We start from the raw sequence: 24,290 nt of genomic DNA, 5'->3' as shown, positions 1-24,290 counted from the left end.
AAAATATCATAAGACGTGTGAAATCGAAGAAGATTGAACCGCCCTTGATCAACCCACGCATGACGTGAAAAGGAGATAGGAAAAGCAAAACATAAAACATAAAACTGAGAACGTGAGACCCTTTCCCCTTTCATGCCCAGACCAGAAACAAACAAAGGAAATCCTCGCTAGTAATGCGTTTGTCCCCAGAATTCCAAAGCCCAAAACACCGCCTATATCCTTTTCCCAAGTGGTATCTTCCCATATCCTGTATCCCTTAATCTACATAATCTACCTCAGTTTGACCCATTGTCTCAGTCACAAGACTAATATGACTCCGAGCGCCGATGGAAGTGCTCCCACCATCACTTGCGCCACCGAACAGACCCTTGGAGCGGGGCACAAGAACCTGTGCAGGGCATACCACTATCTCTTCGTCGCCCTTACCATTATCATCTCCCTTTTTGACGACAAGTGGGAAAAGCACAACCCGAACAATGGCACCTTGTGCCTCAAGGTCTTCATTTGAGGTTGTAATGCTGCCGCTTCGTTCGTTCATCATTGATGCGTTGAATTGAACTGTCGCGGTAAGTTCACCGTCCGCGTCGTATTCAGGGCGCAAAGGCGGCAGCATCATATATTCAGCTTTTTGCGTCCGCATCTCGATCGAGAGACCAACGGCCTCTCTCATGACACGTCGTAGCTGAGATTGAATTTGATCTTCCAAGTTCGACGGTGGTGGGAGGATCTTACACAGTGTTTGGAAGATGGCCTGAACAACAGCCTCTGTATCCAGATCACGTTGACGCTTGAAACTTTCGCGTTTCGCCAGTAAAGTCAAGGTAACGGCGCGCCATTGGCGTACCGCTTCGATAGGGCCGACTTCGGTCAGCAGCTTCTCCAGTGACTTAAGCTTCTGTCTCTGCTCTCTATCCATGCCAAAAAGATAGCGAGTAAAGACAAATTCCCAAACCATGTTCATGGTCATGGACATGAAGATATCGCGTCTCTTCACACGGTCCCGGAGATAAACGTCGACGTCGGATCCATCAAGTACGGCGTTGTCGAGTCGATCAATTGTCTTCTCATCATTTATCTCGCTTGTTAAGCGGCAGGCGCGCATATCAGAGAATTTGGAGAACCGAAGCACCCATTGCTGAACATGGGAACAAAGTTGCTGGCAACGATGGTCGAAATGATCCTCATCGCGGATGTTGAGAAAATGGTCGTCGCCAGCCTTGGCTTCTAAAATCTGGCGCTGAAGGTCACGAATTTTCTCTTTGGCAGAATCAAGTTTGGCGCGAAGCTCGGCAATTTCTGCGTCCTTTGCTTCAAGAGACTGTTCAGTGTTGCCTTTCTCGCGTCGAGCTTCTTCTAGCTCACGCGCGACAGCGGCATTGCGACTCTCAAGATCAGTTACACGGCCATTGTCTTTGCTTGCAAGCTCGGCGTTGGCGCTTGCAAGACCGTCGTTAACTTCTGTAAGTCTAGAGACTTCGTTCTGAAGAAATTGTAATGACCGCTTGAGATTGTCGATTTCAACATCGCGATCGGCTAAACTGCTGGCAGCTCGTTGACTAAGGCTCGTCTCAGCCATAGCACGGGCTTCTGTGAGCATTCGGTTCTCGGCCATTAGCTGCTCGACCTTATTCTCGAGTTCGAGAACCTGCATGCTTTGTCGGCGGCGCATGCTGTGTGGCCGGGTTGGTGACCGGGGTGAGCCGATGCGACCCTCACCGAAGCCATCCTTTGTTATTGTTAGTGCCATATTACATTAGGATAAAAATTGGTGATAGACTTACATAGACGTCGGCCATGTCCTTGGCACGGGCGCGACCCTCATTTGCGACAGGCGTGGAACTGATGGGTGCGGCGGCGGTGGTGTTTTGTTGACGTAGAGCCCGCAAATCACTGCTCATTCGCTTGTCAACACGGCGGAGCGGTGGTGTGGGGGTGCCTGACGAGCGGTTGATGCCTGGGCTATCAGGCCTCAACTTAAGCGGCTCCGGGGTCCGACGCCGAGAGAGGCTGGTGTTAGAGACAGTTCGACGTCCGGAACCCTCGAGACGAGGTGTTGACCGGCGAGAAGGAGTGGCATTGTCTGAAGCGCTTCTCTGACCAGAAACTGATGATGAAATCGGGTTGGAATTCGTAGTCGGAATTGGAATTGGTGTTGAAGGCTCAGGTCCTCGTAGGGCTGCCGCTAAGCCCGCACCCGCTGCAACGGCGGCGACTGCCGTGCCAGCTGGAGTTAGAGCCCCATATTGTTTCTTCTTTTCTGGCTCCGGTGTTGGTCCAGGTACTGCAGGCTCTCGCAACACCGGTGTGCCTCGCGGAGATCGACGAAGTCTTCGCTCGCTCGGTGGATCGGGAGTTTGCAAGACCGCGCGGTCTGCAACTGGCTGTATCTGACTTTCCCTTTCAGCCCAGTCTTCGGTATGCGCTCCACTGTCGCGTGAAGCCTCTTGACTAGCAGGTTTGCTTCGCCTTAGAGTTGATACCTCCCCTCCAAATCCGCTGTCACGATGTGCCTCTTCACTCAAGCGTCTACTTCGTCTCTGGAAGCTCAATGCTTCACCAACAGGAGCGCTGTCGCGTTTGGCTTTTGGTGTTGAGAATGCATCCTTGGCTGGCTCAACTTCGGCCTCGGGAACCTCTGGGACTGGCTCCAAGAGTCTGCTTGGTGATCGTCGTAGATCACTAATGTCCGATTCCGATCCCACCTGTGGTGTAAATGTCTTGCTGTCCTCTCGTAACAGACCGCTTTTAGGCTCCTCAACGTCAGATCCACGACGAAGAAGAGGCTGGGGGGAGCTTCTCAACAGCTCCAACTCTCCTTTGCCAAGCACCGGACTTTCCATCGTGTCTGACGTTTCTGCATATAACTGCCGCGAAGTTGATTTGCGCTCTTTCTTCGGGTTTGTTGAAGGACCTTCAGATGTGCCACGAACTTCCGATGTTCCCTCGTAGCTCTCCGAGCGCCTACTCTTTCCTGGCGCATCGAACAACATCTCATGAACAGACGATGTGACATTGTTTGTCTTTCTTGAAGCTTTTGGTTTTCTCTCTGCCAGTTCGCTTTTGTCTTTAGCATCTGTAACAATGTCACGATGCCTTTCCTTGTGGTCAGCACTACCACTAGCGAAGTTTTTTTCTGGTTTCTTCCTCCTCGCATCCTGGACGTCTTGGTGCGTCGGGGTTTCTCCCTGTGTCCTTTTGTCAATATCTTTCGCAGTTAATTTGGTGTCATTTGAGCCTTTTGTTGCTGCTTCCACATCATTTTGCGGTTCCTTGTTCCTTTCTTCCACTGTCTCATCCCTGCTTTTGGGTTTCTTTTCTTCTTGTCTTGCGCCTTTACTCTTGTCGCCTTCTGCCCAGTCCCCGAACATGGCAGAGCTGAACGTTGCGGCAGTGGCTGCAATCATTCCAGCAAATGTCGATGTACTGGGCTTGCTGGATTTATGCAGGTCTGGTTCATCTTTCGAAACGTCCGAGGTGGCGGCTGTAGCCTCTGGAGGCTGACCCGTAGGTTCTTTTACGGCTTGTGGGCTCGCATCAGGAGATCCTTTCGGAAATATGGAAGTCAACTCGGATTCTCTTAGGGTCCTCTTTCCCTCTTTTGCATCGAAGTTTTGTTGTAATGATGATCTGTCAGTCTCTTTCAGCTGTGTTGCCTCATTTGCAAGTGAAAACTGAGCATCTCGATCAATGGCAGATGCATGTTCCGATGAGACTGATGGTCCAGAGGATCTCGCTTCCAAGCCTAACTTCCGGGCTTTCTTCATTTGTTTCTTCGACAACTTGTCAATAGATTTGATGTCACGCAGCTCTGTCGCTGTCGCAGTCAAACTTGATGGCCCATTGGAGTGACTGCTTCTCTCTTCAGAGGTCATGCCTCTAGAGCGTGCATCTCCACTCGATTTTATCTCCTCCGACCAAGCCGCAATGGAATGACTCGTGGAAGCTGGCGTCATCTCCGTATCCTCGTCCACTGTATCATGTACAAGTGTAGTTGCGGGGATATGTCGCAGGGTGGGAGTTGTCACAGGGGATTCTGGGGCTATGTGACCATCTTTTGTCGGAGCAGGAGCGATATCACTTGTTCCAGGACCTGATGCAACTTGAACGGCTGTATCTGGCTGACTTTCGATTACCAATTCGGGCTGAAAAGGCTTGGCATGGATTAGGTCACCGTCCTGTGGCGGCTTGTCTGTTTCTTCTTTTTTCCCAGGTTCCGTCTTGACCAGTATTGGCCGTAAATCATCTAACACTTCCGTTGTCGCAAGCTCTTTGGAAACTGGGGCATTCGGTTCTGAGAGAAGGTAGTTATTGACAGGATCGCCAGAAACAACTTGATTAGATAGCATTCCTTGATTCCTTTCTCTTGCTGCTTCGATAGATCCATGATCCGTTTGCTTCTGCTTCTTTTTCTTTTGGGCCAACTTTACGAGCGGATCTTCTGCGGCAGCAGGTGAAGGTTCAGAGAGCTGTCTTGGCGAGGGCCCAACAGATGCATTTGCCTCAACCTGCGCCAGCGACGGCCCGCCTTTGCTAAAAGCAGATGATTCGCCTGTCGATGTTGGGGGACTTTGTGCAGTTTTGACAGTGGGGTTTCCAGTACCAAAATCTTGAAGGAGGACATCCGCTTCTTCCTTCTCGGCGACAGTTAAATCAACAACAGGGTCGTCCCTGTACTTGTTTTCAAGGTGTTGCTTTCCTTCTGTGGCCTGATGCGGTGCCTGATCGGTCCCCGGGGCCTCGGGCACAAGTGAGAGGTTTGGCATAACTTCTTGGGCCCTATCATCAAGTTTTGAATCATCCAGAGTCGACTTGCTGTTAGAAGCTCGGGGGAACTCGGTGCGCGTCCGGCTTGCTAGCTCTGGGGAAGCTTTCTCTTCTGTGGTTAACGTCTCAGAAGCGTAGCCCGTCTTTATGTTCTTGTCATTCTGGAAATGCGGTGTCGTTGAGTCTTCCATCTGAGCAGCTTCCTCAACTTGGTTTGATGGTACATTTGATTCGTCAGGCACAGCGGGGTGACAGCTACTCTCGATCTCAGTTGCGGCTGTCATAGGCTTTACCCCGTATGGTGGTTCTGGCTCCGGGAAGGCATCGCCCGACTTGGCTGGTGCTGCTCTGTTATCAATTCCAACCTGGTCAGTGGTTGGAAGTCCGGTTCCTGGCTGGGTTTCATGAGGATCGTTCAACATTGCATCAGCAGGCGTTGGCTGGTTTTGAATTTCCTGTTGTGTTTGGGCATCGTCCAAGACTGCACAGTTTTTGTTGACATCGCTTAGTACGAGAGGAGCAGTGTTTGAATTCGGCTTCGGCTGCTTCTTCTGTTCTTCCTTCTCTGGGAGTATGGCATTCTCATCGCCTGGCCTGATACCGACAAGATCTTCCTGGAACAGCTCAGCTTGTGCATCAAATGGAGAAACATCTAAGGTGTTGTTTCTTGAATCAGGGATATCTGTCGCTGATCGCGTTGTGGCATCGTGCCGAGGTTCTGTTGACTCGAACTCCAGATCCTTCAAGGTTGTGAGTGTGCCTATGTGCATAGATTCATCAGACTCTTTGACAGAAACGACTCGTAGGCCAGAGCTTCCTTCTGTGTCCAGATGGGACCTGGAAACCTCAACTGAGTTATCAGCGTTACTAAGTTCAGCCAAATCAAAGCTCATCGCTTGTTTGGGGGGTTCTTGTGGAACGTCAGGTGCTGGATGGTCGATCATGGTTGGGGAGTGATCTGTTGATGGAGCGAATGTAACCGCACTATACTTGTCCCAGGACCTGCCGTCAATTTGATGCTTTTGAACAAGCTCAGCAGATAGAAGGCAAGCTTCGTGGTCCGTCTCAGCCCTAGTAGAATTGGCTGGCTCATCGCTGTAGACGAAACTCTCTGCTGGAACAAGGGCAGGCTCATCGTGTTCCCTGGTTTCCTTGGTCTCCTCTGGCAAAAAGTCAGATGCTAGAACTGGTGCCACTTCATCACTGGCTTCACGTGTTTCCTGTTGTGACAGCGTCTCTACGGCACATCTAGCGCTGACAAGACCCGCATCGATCTCTGGAATATCTTGGGACGAGTGCTCCAAATCTGGAGGTGTTTGGCTAGTGAGCTGCTCTGTTTTCACTTCTTGATTCGGCTTGCTCTGCGGCGGTGATTCCCATTTTGACGCGATAGTTGATGGAATTGGCACGCCGTCGCTTCCCGGCTCCTGCTTGTTTGCATTCTCAGTCAGCAGAGAGCCATGAACGTCTTCCTGCATATTAGACGCGTGTTGATCCTTTCCAGAAAACACGGGTGTCTCTGCTATGATTTGTGTCTCGGTCAAAGCCTGAACTTCGTCGTCCGTCTTTGTGTCGCTGCTCGGTTCCCTCTTGGTTTGTTGCATCGGAGAAGGTCCAGTATCACCATCCAGCGGCTTTTGTTGATCAAGCTCAGTCTCGCGGATTGATCGTGTCTCAGGTGCAGGTGCTGCGTCTGCGAGAAAGCCCTTGTGGATGCCATCATTGCGAACCTCGAAGGTCGTTTTCTTCCCAACATTGTCTTTACTAGTAGATGTCCTTGGCGCCTCCAGATCTTGCGCAAGTTGTCCACCACTATTGTCACTAACTGATTCGATTTGAGATATAGGAGGGCTAGTTTCGGACACAAGTTCGGGCAGAGGTTTGCCAATTGAGTGAGTCGGTTCAAAAGAAGGCTGAATGATTGGGTCGAGACCCATCTTTCTTAACTTCTTTTTCATCTTCTTCCTGTCCTTAGAAGGAATGGCTGCCCACTCCTCGGCGGTAAACTCATTCTCAGCTTGCCGAGGGCCTGAGGAATGAGGATGTTCATCACCTGTAGTGTCCATCAGCTGGTTTGGAGAATCAGGCGAAATCGACCCTGGTATTTGTCGAGACCGTGGATTCGCCGTCGCGAGACCCTCGGCCACTTGGTTCTCATCGGCCTCATTGACTGGTTCGGAATCTTGGACGCCTACACCATCCAATGATTTGAGTTTGCGATGAGAAATAGCAAGCTCATGAGATGGTGCAGAAGAAGATTCTTCATGTTGAGATTCGGAAGAGGGTTTTGTTGTCCTCTCCTTCGTAAACTGATCTTGTTCCTCATTTTCTATGTCGACAGCAATCTGAAGAGGGATCATTGATTTGGATTCTGCGGCAGATACAGGGGAATCAGAGGCTCCCAAGCCTGCCCTTGGGTCAGACGTGGATGCAGCAGTAATTACGGAGTTTGCTGGAGGATTTGCAGGTGTCATCAATTCATGAACGACTGCGAGGTTTGGAGCGATGTCGACGTCAGCGGGTTTGCTTGGCTCCTCCACCTGGTCGACATTTTCATTGAGAGCCTCCTGCTTGTTCTTATTCTTTTTCTTTTTCTTCAACTTCTTTTTCTCTGCTGGAGACAAACTTTCAAAGGCCTCAGTCATGCCGTGGTCAGGGTCTGCTGAATTCTCTAAAAAGAAAGAAGTAGCTGTAGGTGCTCTCTCTGGACTGGAAGCATCGGTAACCTTTTGAACGATGAGCGGGATCGGTGGAGTATGCGACTGTTCATGAGCCTGTTGAGAGGTTGAATTCGGCAACTTGGGCTGGGCGGGAATATCTGACGCCTGTTCAGTGGTGTCTGGCGGTGAAGGGTGGTCCTCGAAAGACTCTATGCCCAGGGGGGGTTGTTCAACTGCCTTCGTTGCAATCTGCTGTGGTGGGGAGGTGAAGACATCATAGGCAACGGTATCAGAAGCAGCTGTGTTTGTGACACTGAGTTCCCGGTTATGATCTGGTTTGCCTTCTTTGAGACCATGTAGAACATCAGTGTTTCCACTGACGGAGTCGAGCTCTGAATAGGGGTTTGCAGAAGCTCCAGAAAGCTGCGGAATAGACTCAATATTATCATAAGTCGCTTGTCCAGGGGCAATTTCATCCGCAGATCCGAGAGGTGCGCCTGTCGATATATTCTCATTTAACAAAGAAGACTCGAGCACCGAAGCAGCAGCTTCCTCAGATAGGCTGACATGTGTGCTGTCTGTCGTATCATTCTTTATTTCGAAAGAGAGCGAGGGATCTTGAATGAGCTCTTCCGTGAGATTTGGCTTGGCTGCGACATCGGCCTCTTTTCCCGCCTCAAATTTTGAGCCACAGACCTCAATCGTTTCAACATGTTCTTTGAGTGTCTGTCTTGGTAGAGCCCAAGATTCTAATGAAGCATCAATTTCCACCACGCTCTTCTGCTCAATTCCACTATTAGTAATTGGGCCTTTACCAAAATTAGCGACTTGATCCTCAGTATCAACCTCCGGCGCAGGAACAATGATATCCTGTCCAGGGGCTGTCTGTTGCTTAGACTCAAGGTGTGATCCCTGAATGCCGGCATCAGCTTCAGGCTTGGCAATAGCTTGTCCAGTCGGAGAGTGAATATTGGTGTTGTCCAGAGATTGAGTCTCATTTTTGGACTCAGATTCAGCTTCAATGACGGGCTCAATTATAGGTACAATCTCCTCAATCTCCGGGAGTCCTTCTTTCTCATTCTTAAAGTCAGGCTCTGGATCTGCCTCGGTAGAGCTTTGGGCAACAGGTTCAGATTGAACCTGGGGCTTTGGTTCAGATTCCAATCCAGTTTCAGCCGATGGTTCCGATGGTACCTCTTCAGAGGCTCCGGTTTCCTTGGGCGTCTGTGGTTTGGATGAGGAGTCCAAGGCAGCCAGAGCCTTGACTTTCTTCAACTTCTTGATCTGTTTTTTTGACAAGCCTGCAAATTCCTTATTGTCTTCTAGTTCCTGTCCCGGTTCCGATTCCGGCTCCAGCTTCGTCCCGGACCCGACAGAGGCTTCAAGATCGCCAGCTATGCTCGTGTCCTCCTTCCGTTTTGTACCCTCTGTAGATCCTTGGCTCTGGGCCTTATCCACGGCGGCGGCGGCGACGTCCTGCTTTTCCGGATCCGGAATCGTCTCCGGCTCCGTTGGACGGTTGGTCTCGGGGTCCTGCAGGATTTCAAAATCGTTGTCTTTAGCCTTCTTCTTTTGGTCGGTCTGGGATTGACTGAGGCTAAACCCACCCCGCTCGTCTTCAGGACCAGCTGGTTCTTCGCTTGGAAGCTCTCCGGAATTACCGGTATCTGGTACATTGATATGATCGGCTGGAGGAGTTATTTTATCCTCCAAAGGAACCGCTGTGTCAGGTGTCTCGTTTTCATCGGTCTGCTTAGGGGTCTCATCGTGCGCGGCTTGAGGATTTTCGGCTGGGGCATTGATTCCAGTATCGACCGAAACGTCAGCATCCTGAGAAGAGGCAGCAAGGCCAGGCTCAGTTTCAGTTTCCTGGGTTTCTTCAAGAGCAGCCTTCTTCTTTTCGGCCTTCTTCTTCTTCTTCTTGTCCTTCTTTGATAGTTTCGCCGGTGAATCGGGTTCCTCGACTTTGGGAGGATTTTCGGAGGGAGGTTCATCGAGTGCTACAATATCAGGCCTGTCGGTGGCTGGTGTTGGTTCCTGGACAGAAGGGGTTTCTACGGTGGTCTTGGCATCAGCTGGCTGTGTCTGCTCATCATCTAATGGGGTAGTCTCGACAGTGTTTATCACTTTCGACTCCATGGGAGGCGACAGCTCATCTTGATGGACAGGCGTTTCTGTAGGTTCAATGCCACTTGACTCTGCAGTCTGGGCAACGTCGGACTTTGCTTCTTGCAAGGCAGAGTTCTTGGCTGTATCAGAGATCAAATCTTCAGAAGTTGACTCAGGAGGTTCTTGGAGTGTGGGTTCGGCTTCAGGCTGCTTCTCTGGCTCGTCAGAAGAGGCATTCTTCTTCTTCTTCTTCTTTTTCTTGCTCTTCTTATCGGATAAGGTCTCTGGCTCGGCCTCTTCCACAATAGCAGCCGAATTTGCTTCAGGGTGGCTTTCAATGGCCGTTCTCTCGTTTGCAGGCTCCAAGGGATGGCTCACAGCAGGGATGTCAGGCTGTTCGGCATCCTTTGGTGGCACTTCAATTGACGCCTCCTTGGCAACTGGTTCCGCAACCGGTACTTCGTTGACGCTGGCTGTAGACTCATCGAGGCGCACGGGCTCGGATACTATAACAGGCGGTTCGCTGTTCTGTGTTGCTGCACCTTGAACTTCCTCGTTCTCAACAAGAGATACCGATTTCTTCTTCTTCTTTTTCTTTGACTTCTTGCTGCTCGCCAGCTCTGAAGTTTCGCCTTCAGGAGCTTCTATAGCATCTTGAGGCTCGGCAGTCACAACCGTGTCAATAGCATCAATGTTTTCCTCGGTCCCTTCTACAACCGGCAGGGACATTGCCGCCTCGGTGGTCTCGGTCGGTTGTCCAACATCTTGAGTCTCACTTTCAGTCGAAACTTCATTGGCGCGGACTTCACTGACATCCGGAGGCCTGGCGGTAGGCACTTCCTCACTTGGGTGACGTTTGTCATTCTCTAGAGTGCCCTCGGCCTTCTTTGATGTGTCGATTGTTTCAGACTCCTGGGCGGGTCCTTCAGTATTGCTGAGGTCCATCGGTTTCTCAGAAACTTGCTCTTCGACTTCAGGGACAACTGGTGCCGCTAACCTTCGAGCGGCACTCTCTTCAAGGGCAGCAAGACGTATTTGATCCTTCTTCAAAAGACGCCCTTTCCTCCTCTCTCTCTTCTCCAGGAGAGCTTCGATCTCTGCCTTCTCGCTCTCTGCCTCAAAGCTCCCAACTGCGAGTGAGGGTTCTTCCTCGGCGGCTTCCACCTCCAGAGGATGAGCATCTGGTCTCTCTGGAGGCAGGGCTTCATCAAGAGCAAGTTGAGGGGAAACATCATCTGCGGCCGGTGGTAGCTCATCTAGTGAATGTTCGTTCACTGGCTTTTCGCTCTGTGCCTCGCCTCTTATTTCAGGCCCAGCTGACACGTCTGCTGTTTGTGATTCATCCCTGATATCAGGGACAGTTGAGTTGCCAAATGTGGGTGCCTGTTCTTCGGTATCGGGCCCCATTAGGAGATCGGTCTGCGAGCGTTCCTTAGACACAGCCTCGGACGGTTCATCACCCATTTGGGGCTGTTCTTCAGCTCCAGGCTGAGATGGCTGGCCATCGGCTTGAAGCTGTTCCTTCAGCTCAGATTTAGATGGTTCGTCATTGATGTGCGCCAATTCTTCGGCCTTAGGCTTTACTGGCTCTTTTCCGATCCCAGATTGATCCGGAACGTGATGCTCCGCCGAGTGGTCATCAATCTGTGATCGTTCTTTGATTTCAGGTTCAGTCGGCTCAGCGTCACTCGGCAGCCGTTCCTTATGCCCATGCTCAGACACCTGATCATCAGTCTGCAACCGTTCACTGGTTTGCGGTCCCACTGAAGCAGTATCCAACGGTGACTGCTCTTGAGGTTCGTTCTCAACTGGCCTATCATCAGACGGTGGTTGGTCCTTGGCTTCTGGTTCGTCTAGTACGCCATGTGTCGACTCGTCATCAGGCTTCTGGTCGAGGAGAGCATTTTCAACAATAGAGTCAGAAGATTCAACCATGGGATCTGGCAGCAGAATGTCAAGATTATTTCTGCCAGGCACTACTGCTGTTTCGGCACCTGATACGTCCTGGCTGATTTCAACGTGCGTAGTGGTATCTTTGGTCTCCTCCTCGGGAGCCTCATCCTGGCTAGGTTGGTTCTTCTTTTTCTTCTTGTTCTTCTTGGCCTTCTTCTTCAATCCCGTTGCGTCGGCTTCGTTATTTTCGCCAGTTGCTTCCACACTGGACTTCGCACTCTCTCCTCCAGTTGTCTTGCTGGCATCTTCTTTGGGCACTTCTTCAGTGCTGGCTTCGACAAGCTTTGTGCTCAATTCTGAGCCTGCTTCAACAAGTCTCACATCCTCATCCTCAACTGGATTAATAGGCTCTTCTTTGACAAGCTGGCCAAGATCAGCCTGAGCTGCTATTGTTGAGTCCTTGTACGTAGCCTCAGTGGATTCATGTGCCGGGGACTTATCATCAGCCGTAGTTATTGTCGAGGAGTCTTCTTGTTTGATTTCGTCGGACTTGACTTCAGTAGCCCCTGTTGCCTCCACCACGCTTGTTGCCGGATGACTTATGCCATTATCTTTTAACCTTTCGGCGGATTCCTCCTCAACAACCGAGATCGGGGCTGTCTCGGTGAGCTGTCTGTCCATGGTGGTAGTCACTTCATCCTCAGCAAGAATGTCGCGGTTAGCATCCCCTGTGGCTTTGACTGATTCGTCAACTTGAGAAGGTTCCAGTCCAAAAGAAGTTCCTTGAGATTCGTCTGCCGGCGCATCTCCTTGAGAGAAGAGTGGTTCAGAAATCTGGGCTTCTAATGTGGTGTGAGCCGCTTTGTTGGCATGCGTATCGGGAGCGGTCTCAGCAGCGGGAATGTCTGGCTCGATGTCGGCAACTTCTGGGTTTTCAGCGCTTACGCTAGTAGTCTCTTTATCCCTGGGAGCGTCACGATCGAGTTTCGGTGTAATAATATCAGACCTAGTGTCTGTTGCCGCTGACTTATCAGCACTTACTGCATCAGGCTGGGTCTGAGCATCAGGTTCAGGTTCGCCCGATTTATTTTGTGTCTGCGCTTGGTCCCGGAATCCCCACATCCTCTTGAAAGCGGAAATTCCAGCCGTGGCGGGGAGTGCACGAAGAGCAGATGGGAAGTATCCTTGGCTTTGTCTGTCTTTTCGTGCATCTTTGGCGGAAGTGTGGGAATCACGAGCGGTCGGATGATAGTCGACATCATCTTTGGACTCAGGATCGTCAGGCTCGGGAGCCTCAACTGGAGAAGCCTTTTCACGATCAAGAACTTGATCATTATTTTTGGATAACAAAACAGGCTGTGAGTCCGGAGCCTCATCGTCTTGAGTAACATCGGCAGGCTCAGCTACCAGAACGGGCGGCTCTTCTATCAAGCTTTTGTTGGTATCCTTAATCGCTTCATTGTCTCCAGTGTCCTCAACTTGAAGAGGTTCCCCTATTTGAGGCATGTCTTGTTTCTCCACCACTGGCTCATCATCGGCTCTGGCGCCCTTCTTCTTCTTTTTCTTCTTCTTCGACTTGGGCGTAGCGGCGCTGTCACCCTGTGTTGATACAATCGGAGTTTCGGAAGCCGGGTCAGAAGTTTTCGTAGATTTATCCAGTGTCTTCTCTAGAGCATCTACGCTTTCAGCCATGGTATCTAGTTGGGCCCAGGCATCGAATGCATCTGCATCGACAGGCTCAACAGGGAACTCTGAGAGTGGTTCCACCATAGAACCTGAGTCACCATGAGCAACTGTTTCAGATGATTCAGCAGAGGGTTCAGTGGGCGCGACTGGCTCCGTCCAAGCATCAAACGCATCTTTTTCAGCTTTAGAAATTTCAGCTGGACCTGCGCCTTCAACCTCGGTGACTGTTGGCTCTACAGAAGTTGCTTCCTCTTCGGATGGCTGCTGCATCTTGCTCTTCTTCTTTTTCTTCTTACTCTTGGATGGAGACACCAGTTGCTCTTCAAGGGCCGTTTCTGCAATAGGCGAAGCAGTGATGGAGGTCGATTCCGTGGTAGTTTGAGCATTGACAGAAGATTCGATTACGGGTTCAGGCTCTATTAGTGGTACCACAGATTCGATGGCGTTGTCTAGCCCTCTTGGTGGCTCCTCCGCTTCCCGGTCCGCCAATAAGTTCGAATCAACTGGTTTGTTTTGCTCAACGACTTCCTGGGCCTCTTCAGACTGTGCGATCGTATGCTGTTCCTCATGCGAAGCCTCAGGCTCTTGGGGTTTCACGGCTTCGGTGGCGAATGGGTCGGTAGAAGGATCCTGAGAGGGTTGAGGTGTAGATTCGTGAGTGGGCTCGAGTTCAACCATAGCCGGCTTTGTTTCAGATGCTTCATTCACTGCGGCAGCCTCGTCGCCTGGGACGGCATGGTCATCCTTGCTAGCAGTGGGGACTAGAATGTTGAATGAGTCTTGAATGATCGGTTCAAGTCCCTTCTTCTTAAGCTTCTTCTTCATGTTTTTCCTATCCTTTGCGTTCATGGTTGACCACTCTTCGGTGGTAATCTCATTTTCTGCACGCTGGGCAACGGTGTCCTCAGGCTTTACGAACGGTGTTTGCGAGTCTTCAGTGGCAGGCTCAGTATGGGCAACAATAGCTGGTACGGATTGAGGCTCGGTAATAGGGTTGGTCACCCCGGTGTTGATGTCGCGAGCAGTATCGGTAGTTCGCTTTTCGTCCATAGGCTGGGCGGTGGACTTCGTCGTGGAATCGCTTACTGAAACTGCTTCAATAATGGGATCTGTGACAAATATGCTGTCCGGCGCGCTGGTGAATTCGGGATTTTCATAAGTAGTGTCGATAGCAGTTTTGGTGTTCTGGACATTGGAAGGCTCAACTATCTCAGGGCCTGCTTCCTCAACTGCCTGTGACGGAAGTTCTGGGGACAGTGCTGTGACATCCTCAACTGCGGACCCAACTGCGAGTCCTCGGGTGCTATCCTCTACCAAAAAGTCTGCAAGAATAGGCTCGAGGACTTCGTCAGTAGCACCAACAGCTTCATCTTCTTCGGGAGTTACGGATTGCTTGAATGTGGTAACCTCTGCAGAAATTGTAGAAGAATTAGGTGCGGTCTCACTCGTGGCTTCGGTGACAGGCTCAACAGCGGGCTCAGTGGCAGGCTCGGTGGCAGGCTCGGTGGCAGGCTCGGTGACAGGCTCGGTGACAGGCTCGGTGACAGGCTCGGTGACAGGCTCGGTGACAGGCTCAACAGCGGGCTCAACAGCGGGCTCAGTGGAAGACTCAACAACAGGCTCAGCAACGGGCTCAGCAACGGGCTCAGCAACGGGCTCAGCAACGGGCTCAGCAACGGGCTCAGCAACGGGCTCAGCAACGGGCTCAGCAACGGGCTCAGCAACGGGCTCAGCAACGGGCTCAGTGGCAAGCTCAGCGACAGGCTCAGCAGTGGACTCAGTGGCAGGCTCGGTGGCAGGCTCGGTGGCAGGCTCAGCAGTGGACTCAGCAACAGGCTCAGTGACAGACTTGAAAACAACTTCTCCTGGTGACATCTGCTCTGAGTGACCCTCGAGAGCGTCCGAGAAATGCTCATCAGCAGATGTAAGGTCATCCGTTTTGTCTGCGGGTGAGTGAGTTCGTTGCTGGCCTTCCAAAAAAGCATGAGAAGCCAAGGCCACAGGAGCAGCCACAGCAGAAGCGTCAAAGGGCAACGGTGCAGCAGAGACGTCAGTTTCCATGTCCTTGCTGATGGCTTCCGCAGGTATCGGGAGAGAAGTTGTCGGTTCCTTCTCATGCTCTCCGGCAGCGTCAGAGGGGAGAGGGCCTGGGAGCATGGGCATGAACTCCGCGCGAGGCGTTGTTTCCTGAGATCCTGCGACAGAGTCCTTAGGATGCTGCTCCGATAATTCGGTATCAACACGAAGATCAAGCCCGGTAAAGTCAAGTTCAGAGCCGAAATAATCGTCATTATGCTTGAGGAACTCGGATTCGGGTGAGTTCCTTGCAGAAGTCTCGCTAGGTTCACTAGGTGGGAGCGCAGGTAGCACTGAGCCAGTAGTTGGTTGTTGGTGTCGTGAGTGTTCAAGAAGATACAAAGGCATGATTTCTCGACTGTTGTCCCAGGATGTTGGTCGAGCTGCTCGCCTTGACATGACCACAGCATCCGAATGAGACGTTATAGGGGAACTAGCAGGGGACGCCTTGAAGCTAACAGGAGAGGCGGGGTTTGACCTATGACCCAAACGAAGGGCGATAGGAACAGCAGTTCGACTGGGTGATTTTGTGGGCGTGTCAAAAACGCTACGGCGTCGCTGATGAGTACGCGAATCTCGTCGAATAATACGCTCCTCTGGGGGTGTGTCAGGCCTGCTGTCGGGAAGAGGGGGTAGTTCCTCCGGACCAGAAGAAGGGCTAGTTGGTTCGCTGGGAGGTAGCGGAAGGAGATCACCATATTGAGGGTCAATGGCTGGTTTGATAACACGGGGCACGACTTCGGGGTCAACCAGTTCGAAGCTGCGCGCACGAGGCCGGCCATCACGAGAGACAGAATTCTCGTGATCTGATGAGGTATCAGCGGCGTTGGAACGAGCAGCATCAGACGCAACAATGGCCGCTGCACTCGCTAAGCCGACACCCGCGCCAAGGGTGCCGGCATTATCTAAAAAAGAATCCTTCTTATCCTTACGCGATTTGAAGAGGCTAGAAAGAACACTACTGCTTGGTCGCTTCTCAGGGGTTCTGCGTTCTTTGTACTCCTTGTCCCTGCGAGATGAGCCAGGCATGGATGCAACTGATTTCACGTCGTCATCATCGTAACGCGAAGACTTGCGTCTATGTCCGCTCTCGCGCCGACGGTCATCTCCACGTGACTCAGATACGACAGAGCTAACATCTCGGTCGTCGAAGAAGTCACGTCTTCGATCCGATGGGCTCTCTCTGTTGTCGTCGACATCTTCTTCGGCTCCACTCCTTCGTTTCGACCTCTTGCTTCTCTTGCTGCTTGAACTACCAACAGAGATTTCGGAGGCTGCTAATGACCGGGTTGGTGAGTCATTGCCGTATGAGTGACGCTTCGATCTTTTTGGCCGCTCATCATCATCAGACCTTCTGTGATGAGATCGATCTCGGGATCGATCTCTTGTTCTATCCCGTGACCTGTCTCTGGACCTATGATCTCTTGAACGATCTCTTGAACGATCTCTTGAACGATCTCGAGATGCTCCTCGTCTTGCAGACCGTCGATCAGTGGGGTCCAGTGTAGAAGAACCTCGGTATCTGGCATCGTCGCGAGGATCGCGGTCCATCCTATGCTTGCTTGAATGCCTGTGATCTTCTCGCTCATCGTCTGATCGAACGTCTCGGGAGGATATGTCTCGAGATGAATGGCGATGGTGCGAAGGCTTCACAGGGGCGGAGACGTGAGACCTGTCGTCATAGTAGTAATCGTCGTCATTCCAATGCCTGTGCGACTTCCTGGGAACGTCTTGCTCGTCTTCAGAGCGAACGTCGCGAGAGGGTGTGTTTCTTGAACTTGAAGCGGCAAGCGCACCCAAAGCGAGGGCTGGCACAGCCACCTTGGCGATATCCGCGGTGTTGAAGCTCTGGCTGCGATCGTATTCTGCAAGGGTATTCTTCGATTCAAGATCATGATCAGATCTGGTGTCTCTGACTGGTGCGTCGCTTGCGTAGTGATCGGTAGAAGAGGTTCTCGGGCTCATGTCATCGGAATCGCGGCCCTTGCGATCCTTCTTCCCTCTCTTGCGAGTGGTATCTTCCCATACCTCTTCGCCGACCTCCCTTGAAGGTGACGGCTCCGCTTTGGTGTTCTCAATCTTTCCATCATCTTGAACAACGACAACGTTAGACTTGTCTCGCTTGCGCTGTTCTCGCTTGCTCAACTTTGTAGTGTCAGAACTGTCTTGAGGAAGTGGCACGTCTTCAGGCTTTGGCGAGTCGGGCTTGATGTCGCGTTCGCCTTCGTGGCGAATAGAGGGCGTTTCCTGAGGGGTCTCAACTTCTCCGAGAACAAACCCTTGCTCGGGAAGAAGTTTTGGAATGTTGTCATTTCTAGGCTCGGGAATGACCTCGGCGTAAGGTCGCTTGTACCAGGAATTGCCATTTGTGCTGCCATGAGAGTCACCGTTTGCCTCTTGGACACCTGGAGGAGAGTCACGCCGACTGTATGAGGGGTCATCAATGACAATGTCGGGGTTGAAGCCAGTATCCTTCAGGCCCGCAGCAAGGGTAGCAGCAAACTCAAAGTCATCTGCAAAGCCGCCAGGCATCTGTTGAGGATGTGGGCTTGGAGGTTTAGGCCCAGGAATTGGAGGTTCGTGCATCGTATCGTCACCGGAAACGTCTTCAACCCTATGAACAGAGATGTCCCTGCTTGCTTCTTCCGGAAAGCTTCTGGGGATATTTGAGTTTTTGGATGACACTACAAACTCAGGTTCGTTGTGTGGCTCGGCGCTGCTACCAGCCAGTGCCGCGGCAAGAATACCCCAGCGACTGGCCTTGTTTAGCTTCGGCCTAGGCTTGTCGGACGATTTATCAGTAGGAAAGTAATTGTCGGAATCGCTTCGGTTCTCTGGTGTGTCTACTTCAAAGCTCTTCGTCTCGTTCTCGCCCCAGCTGACAGATTTGGCAACAGACACGGGTTCGCTAGCAGAGATGATCTCACCCTTAGGTCCAATGCTGACATCGTCAGGCGTGGGTACTTCATCAACCGCCTGTCTTGCACCTTGTGCTTGAGGAGCTGGCGTGTGTTGGCGACTCGTGGCAGGAGTAGGATATATCAGATTGAGGACAGGACGCTCTCGCGAAGGCTCTCTTGACCTCAAGACAAGAGCAGAAGAATTGTCACCCAGGTTTCGGAAATGGCGTTCTTCCCGGGGGTATATCTTGTTATCAATCTTCACATCTGCATCTGGTCCATCAAACATGTTATTATCCGGGTGCTTGTCTTCCATGATCGGTGGTGTGACAATCGTGAATGGATCATTCTTATCTTCTTGCCACTTGTCGACGACAGATCGCTCAGGAGATGCACTTCGAGATCGTAGTTCGTCAGAAGCAATTTTTCGAGCGATGCAGGCCTCACGATAGAACCTGTCAGCTTCCTCCTGCACAGTATCCTTGCGACCTCTTGAGCTATCTTGAGATCTATTATTCGGGTAGCGACGGTGTCCATGCTCTTGAGAGTGCTCATGTTCGACTGCAACGGCGGATGCTATTGCGGCAGCTGCAACAGGAATTGTAGCATGTTTGGCCTCATCAAGAATAGATTTGGCCTTTCGCTCGTCCTCTTCGAACTCATGACCAGCTTGAGTATCGCGACGTTGTGATGGATCGTGAGTCTCCCGACGGTACTCGTCAACCATACGCTCAATCTCAAACGAGTCTCGTCGGCTTAACCGAGCGTCGGCTGCTGAAGAACTTGGCGGCGAGTCGTCGAAATTAGGCTCGCGCTCAATGGTGACAACATTAGGTGTAAGGGGGCGCCCAGGTGTGGTTCTTTGAGACACTGTGAACGCATCGTCCGCAACTTGGTACTGGAAGGGATCGATGGTCTCATGTGCAGATTGAGTTGAGTCGCTTAGAGCGCGATGACCAGCACCGACAGGTAGAGGAAGGTCACGGCCATCTTGAGTCGCATCACGCTCGTTATTGTCAGCTTGGACAACAGGTTCACGTAACACTTTGAACTCCGGTCCCGATTCAATACGGAATGCTTCAACTTCGCCCTGATCCCTTTGAGACACATCTACAACATCAACATTCTTCTTCTCCGTTCTATCCGTAGGGGTATCGTCATGATCATCATGTCGTCGTGAAGATTTTCGCTCGTCATTATACTTGGGAAAGATAGGCTCGGGATCCGATCCACGGTAGTCACGCTCCCATTTCACATTTCGTTCACGCTCGTCCTCCAATGTTTCCTGTCGCTGGGTGTGGTGGGCCAGGCGTCGTTCCCAGTCGAGCCTCTGACGTTCCGGATCTTGGGCTTTTTGCCGTTCTAACTCTTGGGCTTTTTGGTGCTCGAGCTCTTTGAGTTTTTGCTCCTCTGCTTCTAGGGCTTTCTGGCGCTCTAGGTCGATGCGCTTTTGCTCACGGTGGTCTCGATCATCACGGTCATGCTTCCTCCCATCACGATTCTCGCGATTATCCTTTCGCGAGGATGCTGAAGATGCCATAGCCGTACCGACCGCTGCTGCTGCGAGACCAGCCGTCGCAACTCCTGCCCAGCCCTTTTCATCGGGCTGTTCGGATTTGCGCTGCCGAGATTCCCTGCGGTTTATGTCATCAAGTTTTTCGGCGTTATAAACTTTCGATGAAACCGCCTGCTTGGGAACCGGCTGTTGCAGGGGAACCGGCGCGGGTCGAGTCGACGAATCCTGGCGCCTGTCAGACATTGGGAATTGGCCTCTGTCAAATCGGTTGGGATCAGAGATGGGAACGGGATACACCTCTCGCATCTGAATTGGTCCACCAGTTTCTAGGCTAGCAGAATCACGACGGTATGCGGCAGCCTGTTCTTCATCCTGGAAGCCACATGGAGTATTAATTGAGCCTCGAAGAGAGTTGTAGGGGCCAAAGAGGCGAGGGTCAACGATAGAACCCCGGTCTCCATATCGCCGAGAGTCAAACGCTGGGCTTTGACCTGAGGGCCTTCTGGAGCCAGCCATAGCGGTTGTGGCTACTGCAGTTCCTGCAGCCGCTGCAGCACTGGCTGCGGGCTTGATAGATTCGCCGACGATGCCATATGCAAGCTCTGAGTCGGCAGCTGAGCCAGCGTCATCACTACTAGAGGACTCATCATCAGAGGCATCCTCCCAGTCTGAGTCATCATCCGAAGTGTCGACGCGCTGCTTTGAGCTACCCAATCCCCGTGAGCCGTGTTTCTGCCGGCCATAACCAGATGCCATAGCTGCGCCGGCTGCAAGTCCCAGAGCAGCCGCCTTGCCCTTGCCTGATCCTCGGCTGGATAGGCGTTGCTCGTCTTCCTTGGACCGCCGCGCTAAGTCAGAGAGTTGCTGGCCAAGGGCCATTATCTCTTCATCAGCGGTCTTCTTCCGAGGCGTCGGTCGCGATGCGCGATCAGACCCCCCCGAGCTGCGCCGCCGATGTTCTTGACTCGGACCATGACCTGGAGAGAAGGCATAGCCTTGACCAGAGGCACGGCTTTGACTTCGGGGGCTCAGGGTACGGCTTTTTGGCTGCCGGACGTATCCCTGTCCGTAGGCTAGGTCAGAGTTCACAGAAGATGATGATGAGTTACCAAAGTAAAGCACGCGGCGCTTCTGCTTCTTCTTTCTGTGGAGACGCTGTTTGACACGGTCTGAAGGCGCCTTGAAAAATGTGCCAAAAACACCACCAAACTGTTTCGTGTCCTTGTATCGCGAGATATCTAATAGTGATGTCGATGTGTCACTTGAGGACGAGAAAACACTTGAAGGTGTCTGTGGTCGATGTGAATTATGCTGCGGTTGATAAGGGTTATTATATCCCGGCACCGACTGAGGCGGCGCGCTGGAGTAGCGTTGCGATTGTTGATAATGCTGGGGAGGTGGTGGAAATTGCGGATACTGCGGTGACTGTTGATACATTGGGGACTGTTCATAACGTTGAGGGTCATATGCTCGTTGCTGAGAGTGTTGTTGATACATTTGCGGGACTGTTTGTTGGGGATATTGTGATTGTTGTTGTGATGACAGCGATGATTGCTGACGCGAATCTCCCTGATCTCTCGGATCGCGGTCGCGAGACTCGTACCACCGGCGGCGAGAGCCCTCGGGGTCCCGAGAGCGATTGTCTCGCTGCATTGCGCCGGTTTACGGTCTACCAGCGTTGCGGAATTCGTCGAGGGGGTTCTTGAGTGTGATGTTTTGATGGTGTTTTGTTTTCGGGAGCTCGTTGCCAGCTTTCATGGGGCCCGTCCGCCGCGGCCCGCAAAACAGGCGGTGGCTGGGGTCGCACGTCGTTGGTCAAGCTGAAATAGAATGGGGATCGTTGCGGGTCTTAGATTTGATCTGGCCTTCTGGGCTGGGCGATGAGCCATTTGCTATGGAAGGAGGCCTGGGCGCTAATTCTCAAATCTTGACTTGTACATACACTTGATGGTTAGGCGAGTGTTACCGTAGATCTAAATGGGCACGTTGTAAGAGACAACTTCTAGGTTTGTCAAGCTTGGCCTGATATCGTGGGCGTTTGGCTTTAATTAAAGTGCTACGACAGTCTGAATACCTCATTCAGGCCGCCACACATTGGCTAGCGCCGTCGTAATATCCACATCGAAGATCCATTGCCAGCTGGCAGTCATATGCAGTCACACATGCAGACGGTGTCGGTTCTTACAGGCTACGAGGTGGAGCCTACCCTGTACAGTATCGAAAAGTGAGAATCTCTTTTGTCGATTGTCTCACAGTGCCGGCCTCGTATTGCAACTCTACCTCATTGGATAAGAATGCCTAAGGTATGTATGAGCAGGGTCTCATTTCTCATAAGCTGGGCAGAACTGATAAGAATTGTTAGGAATGTTCGTGGAATAGTGTACCGGCGAGCCGTTCCATTATTACCCGTTAGCTAAGACAAGCTCCAACGTGAATGAACGGCTCGATAATTGCATCCACACACCCACCTCGCGAATCTTCCGACTTGCACACACCATCTCACGCAATATCGCCTATGTAACATAATATCGTGTAAATGTAAATCAAGCTTTGTACTGCACACTGAATTTCTGACCCATAATCGCCAAACAAATAGACCCGTATTATATCAGTAGCCGCTCACTGTTTTGATATTGACATGCATACCTTTCGCGGGCCGGGCCGTTATACCGCCCCGAATTTCCACTTTCTTCTCATCCATCTCCTCAGGGTTCGCAAGGGTGAACTCAAAGCGACCAATCCATGCCGCTAGCAAACATGCGAACTCTGCTTTTGCGAAACTGGATCCAATGCAACTCCGTGGGCCATGCAAGAAAGTCAGGAACGCGTAGTTACTGCTCGCTCCACCACTCGCTGCTTTGCGGTCAGCGGAACCACTCTCTCCACCCGATGGGAGCCACCGCTCTGGCTTGAATTGACCCGCATCCTGGCCCCAGAGCTCAGTATCAAAATGAGTAGCCCACGGTACAATGACAACGCGTGTGCCGCGGGGGATTGAATGGCCGAGAATGGTGGTATCGTAGGCGGCATCGCGCATTGTTAATGGAACAGGGGCATAATATCGCAGAACCTCGCTGCACACTGCATTCAAGTATGGCATGCGGTCTATGTCGAGACTGGTGATATCGACGTCCGAATCCACAGACGGAAGATGTTCGCGTACTTCGTCCCGCAGCCTGCTCTGAATATCGGAATGTTTCGAGAGCATATATATTGCCCAGGTCATCGCTGATGCTGTTGTCTCATGCCCTGCAGCGAGGAATGTCATGAGCTGGTCAACCAAGTTTTCGTCAGTGAAACCACCGCTTTCAAGAGCGACCGATAGTATGTCAACATCGGCTTGCTCCTTATTGGCAATTTTTGCCTTCTTCTCACGGATGAGATCTCGACAGACTGCCCGGATATCGGTGGCTGCCTTAGCAATATCCTCGTTTCGACGGAAAGGTAGCTTGGTGATGAATTGCATGGGAATAATCATACCAATAAAAGCGAGGACCTGAGCCTGGCGTGAAGGCTTGAATATCTGCTTGTATGTTTGAGCGAGAGTGTTTTGAGGGTCTTGAATGGCGCCAAAGTCCCGACCCATCCCAGCGAGACCAATAATATCGAGTGTGGCTCGTGATGCCCAACTAGATATTTCGACATGGACCTCTTCCTTCCCACCGAACTCTGCCATCATGGTGCGTGTCACTTCCCTAGCCTTGCTCCAGAAGACCGGGTATAAATTCTTTATGTGGCGAAAGGCGAATGCAGGTGTCAAGCTGCGGCGCTGCATCTTGTGCTCCTCCCCCTCCGCAAGTAAGATGCCAATTCCAAGAATGCGACCAATGGACCATCGAAAATGAGAGGGCTTCGGGAAAGCATAACTGTTGGTACTAAGTACCTCAGCCAAGGCTTTCGGTGAGCAGACCATCACTCTCTCTTGATTGAAGAACCCGCGATAGCAGAGTAGGCCATCGTTGGGAATCGTAGAAGCCCTAAACGCAATTTGCGGATTAGTGGGTTTTCTATCATCTCGAATTCGACACAAGAAATACGCCCACGAACCATTCTCGCATTGGAACACCTGAGGGTTCGGCCATAATTTTCTTTGCCTGACCCATGAACCAATGGTTCCCGGAAGGCCCAGGAAGATGCCTCAGGGGAGACACAAATAAAGGATATATCCATACTGTCCAGACGCCCCAGATAGCGAGACTCGCAATCCAAAGCTCTGTAAAGTGTCCCAAGAGCTGTAGTCTTGCCCAATTGTTCTGTGCCCATGCGAGCGATAAGGTACCTATAGCAGCAGTGGCTGTGATACGCTCCCATGGTAGTCCCATGATATTCGAGTTTAGATAAAAATGCAGAGAGAAAGAGAGAAATTTCAAAAGGCCAGATTATGAACCTTAGGTTGAACGTAGGAAAACACATGCAATGGCGACAGTTGCGCGTCTCAAGGGGTACAGCGACAGGGAATGGTCTTATAAGCGATTCGTCTATCTTCAGTGTAGTGGGGAGGCCTAGACATCCAAGGCTCTATGAGATACTCGAATCGTCAGAGATATAAACGGACGCACCACATGGTCCGAGTCGGTCATCAACATTGCACCGTTCCAACGGCATCATCGATGCAACAAAAACTCCGACCGACCAACTCTTGATGCGGAGACATCAAGACGCTAGTTCTATTCTAGTATAAGTTGC

The 24,290-nt window shown here is 51.6% G+C and overlaps 1 protein-coding gene across 1 annotated transcript; it reads right to left on the bottom strand.

Annotated features, from left to right (window-relative positions):
- Positions 1-256: 256 nt before the first annotated feature.
- FOBCDRAFT_246942 (uncharacterized protein) lies at positions 257-24,026 on the bottom strand (the record flags this gene model as incomplete). Its single annotated transcript, XM_059610790.1, has 120 exons — positions 23,652-24,026; positions 22,228-23,581; positions 22,100-22,117; positions 21,858-21,902; positions 21,547-21,577; positions 21,022-21,109; positions 20,949-20,964; positions 20,807-20,915; positions 20,714-20,773; positions 20,446-20,677; positions 20,298-20,415; positions 20,240-20,264; positions 20,162-20,206; positions 20,096-20,131; positions 19,900-20,059; positions 19,761-19,860; positions 19,641-19,709; positions 19,547-19,601; positions 19,456-19,510; positions 19,344-19,416; positions 19,291-19,304; positions 19,173-19,227; positions 18,872-19,139; positions 18,564-18,835; positions 18,299-18,530; positions 17,980-18,262; positions 17,872-17,943; positions 14,874-17,841; positions 13,316-14,720; positions 13,038-13,285; positions 12,906-13,001; positions 12,816-12,872; positions 12,753-12,782; positions 12,662-12,719; positions 12,433-12,625; positions 12,372-12,390; positions 12,120-12,335; positions 12,046-12,086; positions 11,808-12,009; positions 11,693-11,768; positions 11,528-11,662; positions 11,445-11,473; positions 11,298-11,405; positions 11,222-11,267; positions 11,118-11,188; positions 10,974-11,054; positions 10,857-10,916; positions 10,665-10,826; positions 10,531-10,634; positions 10,444-10,467; positions 10,206-10,377; positions 10,076-10,151; positions 9,912-10,039; positions 9,617-9,881; positions 9,552-9,580; positions 9,390-9,509; positions 9,240-9,353; positions 9,086-9,185; positions 9,032-9,052; positions 8,849-8,980; positions 8,799-8,818; positions 8,691-8,753; positions 8,619-8,648; positions 8,565-8,570; positions 8,469-8,528; positions 8,253-8,429; positions 8,196-8,204; positions 8,121-8,150; positions 7,992-8,087; positions 7,861-7,952; positions 7,698-7,800; positions 7,475-7,661; positions 7,366-7,435; positions 7,149-7,290; positions 6,902-7,109; positions 6,818-6,862; positions 6,757-6,781; positions 6,591-6,705; positions 6,495-6,548; positions 6,276-6,437; positions 6,231-6,236; positions 6,108-6,194; positions 6,024-6,062; positions 5,969-5,984; positions 5,868-5,926; positions 5,750-5,828; positions 5,556-5,692; positions 5,415-5,504; positions 5,366-5,378; positions 5,247-5,329; positions 5,130-5,204; positions 5,058-5,096; positions 4,989-5,024; positions 4,810-4,955; positions 4,746-4,776; positions 4,568-4,706; positions 4,428-4,525; positions 4,224-4,397; positions 4,049-4,184; positions 3,896-3,970; positions 3,830-3,859; positions 3,748-3,754; positions 3,568-3,627; positions 3,503-3,528; positions 3,425-3,457; positions 3,367-3,394; positions 3,116-3,336; positions 3,000-3,073; positions 2,931-2,966; positions 2,829-2,891; positions 2,681-2,783; positions 2,562-2,641; positions 2,481-2,510; positions 2,283-2,441; positions 2,195-2,252; positions 2,059-2,104; positions 1,997-2,007; positions 1,830-1,954; positions 1,782-1,799; positions 257-1,726 (listed from the first exon to the last, which is right to left on the bottom strand). Exons 1-120 carry the CDS (start codon positions 23,924-23,926, stop codon positions 257-259), a joined length of 17,676 nt encoding a protein of 5,891 aa, XP_059466595.1. The 5' UTR covers positions 23,927-24,026.
- Between the last annotated feature and the right edge of the window lie 264 nt (positions 24,027-24,290).

The sequence above is a fragment of the Fusarium oxysporum genome, chromosome I (assembly GCF_013085055.1).
Source record: "Fusarium oxysporum Fo47 chromosome I, complete sequence".
In the NCBI taxonomy this organism is placed as follows: domain Eukaryota; kingdom Fungi; phylum Ascomycota; class Sordariomycetes; order Hypocreales; family Nectriaceae; genus Fusarium; species Fusarium oxysporum.
The sequence above is the reverse complement of the archived record's forward strand: the minus strand, read 5'-3'. Positions and strand labels throughout refer to the sequence as shown.